The 6,000-nt window shown below is 45.8% G+C and overlaps 1 protein-coding gene across 4 annotated transcripts in view; it reads right to left on the bottom strand.

The window, feature by feature from the left end:
* VAV3 (vav guanine nucleotide exchange factor 3) overlaps window positions 1-5,662 on the bottom strand; it is a 356,330-nt gene extending 350,668 nt beyond the window's left edge. For all 4 annotated transcript variants that reach the window (XM_059375596.1, XM_059375594.1, XM_059375595.1 and 1 more), the window contains exon 1: window positions 5,370-5,662. In XM_059375596.1, the coding sequence (XP_059231579.1) occupies window positions 5,370-5,573 (204 nt within the window). In that variant the 5' untranslated portion in view covers window positions 5,574-5,662. The remainder of the gene's footprint in view (window positions 1-5,369) is intronic.
* Window positions 5,663-6,000: the final 338 nt, after the last annotated feature.

Below are 6,000 nucleotides of genomic sequence, written 5' to 3' on the forward strand. Positions count from 1 at the left end.
TTGGCTCCATCAAGAAACTCCTGCTGACTCTCCCTTCAAAACATATGCGGAACTGAACTATTTCTTACCATCTGCCCTGTTATTGCTCCCACCAGAGCTGCCATCATCTCTTGCTGCAGTGACTGTATTAGCCTGTTTCCATTCTTGCTGTTGGATAGTTTATTCTCAGCACACAGCCAGAGTGACCCTGTTGAAAATGTAAGTGAGGTCAGGGGACTTCCCATTTCACTTAGAGTGGAAAGTCAAAGTCCTTACAAGGACACATTAGTCTTAATTACAAGGACACATTAGTCTTAAAAATCTGGCTCCCATTTTCTGACTTCATCATGTCCACTCTTTCCTATACTCACTCTCCTCCAGCCACAATGGCTTCCAATATACCCATCCTTTAAATCGACCTCAGAACCTTTGCACTTGGTATACCTTCTGCCAACAGTAATCTTTCAAACATCCATACTCCCGCATTCCCTTACTCTTCAGGTCCCTCCCTGATCAACTGTCACCTCTTCAGAGAAGCCCTTCTTGCCTATCTTCTATGAAATTGAATCACATTTTGCTCTAGTCCCTTCCTGGGTGGAAATCTCTTTATAGGACATATTATACAGTCATTTCTTTATTATCCATTTCCCCCATTAAAATATAAATCGTTTTAGGGCAGGAAATTGGTTGCCTTTGTTTATTGCCCTAAGCCAGTCTCTACAACAGTGCCTGGCACATAGAACCAGATATTTGTTGAAAGAACTCTGAGTGCCTGAATAATTCATTTTAAGAAAATTCAAAGTTCAAAGTTCACCGATACCATACACAGTAGTCAGTAAATTCAAATATATTACTCTCATCATAGGACATAAAGAAAAATTTTCCATTACAAAACAGTAAGATTAAGATAATCTCATTGACAGATCTATGATTGGTTATAGGCATTCACAGAGACCTTCTTAGCCACTAAAAAGGACATCGAGGCTACAGTCCATGCCCTTTCACAATGTACCCCCTGATACAACCATCACAGATGAACAGCTCCTCCCAGAGCTGTTCATGCATTTTATATCCTAGCTAGAACACCTGTTTGGATGAAAAATAAATCCAGATGCCATATATCCTGGACTTTTATTAATCATCTAGATTTTATTTATTCTTCATGAAAGAAATGTGTTAAATGGGGGACTAAATACTGATTTGTGTCTACTCCTTTAATTCATTTTAAACAAATTCTAAATAAGGTTTTTTAAAAAAGTACTTTTTAAAAGATTTATTTGAGAGAGCGCATAACCAGGGTAGCAGTGCGGAAGGGCAGAGGCAGAGGGAGAGGGAGAAGCAGACTCCCGGCTGATCAGAGCCCCAACTTGGGGCTCAATCCCAGGACGCTAGAATCATGACATGAGCCAAAGGCAGACAGAGGCTTAACTCACTGAGGTACCCAGGTAGCTTATTTCTAAAATTTCTGAAAAAATTTTGAAAAAATTTTGAAAAAAAATCTGAAAAAAATTCTGAAAAAAAAACATTTCTGAAAAAAGTACTTATTTCTGAACTGAACAAGATCCTCCTTTTACCAACATAGCAAGACCAAAAAGAGGCAGATAAGCACAGCAGATAAGCACAGTAAGAATATGAGGCTGGGATCCCATTTATAATTCTATTTTGAAGGGTAATTAACTTAAACCCTCAAGATTCAAACCTATAATTGAGTAATTATTTGCTGTGTTTTGGGGTTTGTTTTTTTTTTTTTAAATCCAAACTAGGTAGAAGTCAAATAGTAAAAGAATGGAAGAAATTATACTCAGAAAAATACTCTGAATATAAGAGGCTACTCATTTTATAGACTCTTAACCGGATAATTAAAAACCACCAATATGTAAAACATCAACAAACTAAAATTTCCTTTGTCCATGTTTGTTCATCAGTCTCAAATGCCACAAGACTCTGAAGTGAAAACTTCTAGTTATTTCCTGGCCTAGAAAATCATGTGCTAAAAGGAAATTCAAATTAATATCTTCCATAAAACCTATATCAGTGGGACAGAATGACTCTTAGATACCAGAAACAGCAAAAGCCACAACTATTAATAATGACATCTAAATTCAGAGGAATGAAGTCGGCTGGGATGCCTGTCAGGATTTCAGTAAGTTACTAGGTTATTCACTATACAATAGGAATATTGCTGATGGGGTAGGAGTCTTATAACCAGAAGCAGCTAAGAAGATGGGAGCCATTCAATGCAGAAACAGAGATGTCAGCCAAAGGGGTTTAGACACCTTGCGATTATTCTAAAATTTTGATTGCAACCTGTTACTCTTAGAATGAAAGCAGGAGGTGGTGCCTGGGTGGCTCAGTGGGCTAAAACCTCTGCCTTTGGCTCAGGTCATGATCCCAGGGTCCTGGGATCGAGCCCCACATCGGGCTCTCTGCTCAGTAGGGTGCCTGCTTCCCCCTCTCTCTCTGCCTGCCTCTCTGCCTACTTGTGATCTTTGTCAAATAAATAAATAAAATCTTTAAAAAGGGGGGGGGGGGCACCTGAGTGGCTTCAGTGGGTTAAGCCTCTGCCTTCGGCTCAGGACATGATCTCAGGGTCCTGGGATCAAGTCTCCTCGTCAGGCTCTCTGCTCATCGTGCTTCCCCCTCTCTCTCTGCCTGCCTCTCTGCCTACTTGTCTCCCTCTCTCTGTCAAAAAAAAAGAAAAAATAATGACAGCAGGAAAAAGCAATGTTTTAAGTAATTTTACTAATAATGAACACCTATGAAGTGCTGGGCACTATAAGCATGTTAAATAGATCACCCTGTTTAATGAAACCATTAATAAGTGTCATTTAAGGATTTAACGACAATCTGGATAATGCAAACTCATCTGTCCAGCACTCAGCTGTTCAGCAACCTCCTCTCTCTGCAATATGGTCAGGAACCAAGAAAGCAAGGACAGCCATCGTCATATGCAGGTACTAGCCTTCAAGGGTTCGCTTTTATGAAAAGCCCTCACCCACAGGACATTAGAGAGAAAATTGCATTGAATTTGGAACCAGAAAGCTCAGGACTGGACAGGCTTAAAAATCCAAAAGCAAAATAGCCTAAGGAAAGTCATTCAGCTGTTTACCTCATTATAACCTGATGCCTTATCTGATAGCACAGTGTAATAATTCCTTTAGGGCAAGGATCCTGATGTGTTCATTGTAATACCCCCAGTAGGGAATCAAATTCTTGAAGTATCATATGTGCTCAATTTTCATTAATGATGCTCCTCGGGTATCAAAAAGATTACATTGACTAGATTCAACAAAGAGCAAAAACATGTTTGAAAAGATTTTCATCCACTGCTAATTATTCAAATAAAGGTTAGAAGATTAAAAGAGGGAGATCCTCAGCTGTCCAGAGAAATGGATTATTGAGAACTTATTGAACAATCCCCGAGGGTTCCAGGAAACTGAAGTTTCAGAAGTGCACACAATACTGTGTTCCCTACTGGTGGGCCGAAGCATCCTGACTCATACCACCTTCTGAAGCTATGAGCTAGGTGGGAAACAGTGATCTGTAAACTCAAGCAACTGCAGCTCCCTATAGAACTTTGCTCAGAACAGCAGCTTCCAGCTTCATGGAAATGTCTGTTAATCCCCTTAACAGCAGACACCTGGCTAGCTCAGTCAGTTAAGCCTCTGCCCACTCAGGTCATGATCCCAGGTCCTAGAATCAAGTCCCACACCCTCAGTCTCCCTGCTCAGTGGGGAGTCTGCTTCTCCCTCTCCCTCTCCCTCTCCCTCTGCCCCTCCACCTGCTTGTGCTGTTTCTCGGTCTGTCTCAAATTAAAACAAAACAAAACCTTAATAGGATATCCAGAATTGAAACAACTCTGAAGAGGTCCACAGATCAGGCAGTCAACACCCAGGATTATGGGAAAGTAGGAAATAATTTATCTCACTTCTAAAATCCTATTGTTGTGGCGCCTGGGTGGCTCAGTGTGTTAAAGCCTCTGCCTTCGGCTCGGGTCATGGTCCCAGGGTCCTAGGATCGAGCCCCGAGTCCGGCTCTCTGCTCAGTGAGGATCCTGCTTCCTCCCTCTCTCTCTCTCTCTCTCTGCCTGTCTCTCTGCCTACTTATGATATCTGTATGTCAAATAAATAAAATCTTTTAAAAAATCCTATTGTTCTCACCACTTACAATCATGTTCTGTTTGGGGGACTGCTAACCAGCCCACCAAAGGCAGATAGGATAGGAGGTAATACAGAATTTGGGGTGCAGAGGCACCCTGGTGAAACACTGACATGAAGAAGAGATGAATGTGTGTGCTCTAACTTTAAATACATAATTATTCAATTTCATGAAGTCCATTTCATTGTAAAATGCAGTGCTGTGGCTGCCGAGTAGCTGAGGCACTATCATTTAGGATTAATGATTAAAATATGTCCTGGAAGGAAGGACTCCTCTCTTCTAAGCTGAAAATGATTTTTCATATTACAAAGAAAATAGATGTGAATGGTGTTTACGATCTTTCTGCGTGGAAACTTTCTAACAGGACCACGAAACTACTACTCTGAGCTGTGACTTTTGAGTTGACTGTAGGATGCCCCCCCCCCCCCCCCCAGAGTTTTTGTTGTTGTTGTTAATCCCTCTAAGAGGCATGTCCAGGCAAGGCTGGAAGAGCCAAGCATGCACTCCGTCACCTGAGCAAGCCCTGAATGAAGGAAAGCATAATCTCTAGCAAAACTTCTTGTTTCCTGTCGCTGCTAAGAGAGGTTGGACTCGCTCCTTCTCACATGGCTTAAGAAGAGCTGTAAACACAGCCTAGCTCGCCAGCTGGCCACAAGCTCAGGGGGCTTTCGGGGACAACCACTGCATGGTGCTCCCTTTTCCTCCCTTTGACCAGTGTCATTCCTGTACAAATAACGGTACCGGAACGCCCTCCACTTCCTAGAGTCATTTATGTTATGGTTCCTCTTTCAAGAAAACATGGGGATGAAACGCAAAGTAGAAGAGACTAAAAGCAGAATGACCGCAGCACCTCGGTTTATCCCTCACCATTGTTATTGTAAGAGAGCTGGATCAAATTCCTTTTGTTGCCCTACACACGCACAAACGCACGAAAGTAGGTGAAGGAACGGGCACCCTAAGACAGTTTTGTTTTTTGTTTTTTTTTTCTCCGCTTCACAGAAAGTCTTTATGAAATCCTCATACCATCTCCGGACGCAGGACTTCAGCATTCTGCTAAAGACCTAAACCATTTCAAGCCAAGGTACGAAAAGCCGAAGCGATCCCCAAAGCAGAAGGCTGGGAGGCAGGGCAAGCTGGGCGCACCTAGATGTTTGCATTTACACAAAGAAATTAGCCGGAAGATTAATAGGAGATGCCGGCTGGAGGCAAGGCGCCCGCGCCGGCTCCCTTACCTGGGACATCTGCGGCCTCAGGTTGATCTCCTTCAGGTTGATGGAGTGCGCCCGGAGATTGTTGAGCAGCTGGCAGAGCAGGACTCCATCGCGGAGGGTCTGCGCCAGGTCGAACACCTGCGCCGAGTCCCAGGTCACACGGTGGTTGGCGGGCAGCACCTTGCAGTGGATGAGCCACTGCGCGCACTGCTTCCACGGCTCCATGCCCGACGGCTCCGGGACACGGCCCGGCCGGGGCAGGCGGCAAGGATGCGGCCGCCGCCGCGGTTTCTCCACGCCCCGCCGACGCCAGCCGTGGCCGGCCCCTGCCCTGCGGGGGTGCGGGGGAGCGGGCGCCGCGGCCGGCTGGTCCGGCGCTCCGCGAGGGGCTCGGGTCCGGTGCCGGCCCGGCTCCTCCTCCGCCCGGCCGCCGCTGCAGCGAGTCCCTCGCGCTCTCGGTGCGCCCCGGCCGGCTCCGCGGCGGCGGCGGCGCACAGGCTTCCGACTCGCGAGCCCGGCGCCCGGCGACTGAGCATGCCCAGCGCGCCGGCCGGTCTTGCAGCCGTCTGCGAGTCCCCAGAGGCGCGGTGGGAGAGCGCCGCCGCCCCGGCCTGGGGTCCGTGCCCGGGGCGGGGGAGCCTAACGCCCCCGC

The sequence above is a fragment of the Mustela nigripes genome, chromosome 14 (assembly GCF_022355385.1).
Source record: "Mustela nigripes isolate SB6536 chromosome 14, MUSNIG.SB6536, whole genome shotgun sequence".
Classification (NCBI taxonomy): domain Eukaryota; kingdom Metazoa; phylum Chordata; class Mammalia; order Carnivora; family Mustelidae; genus Mustela; species Mustela nigripes.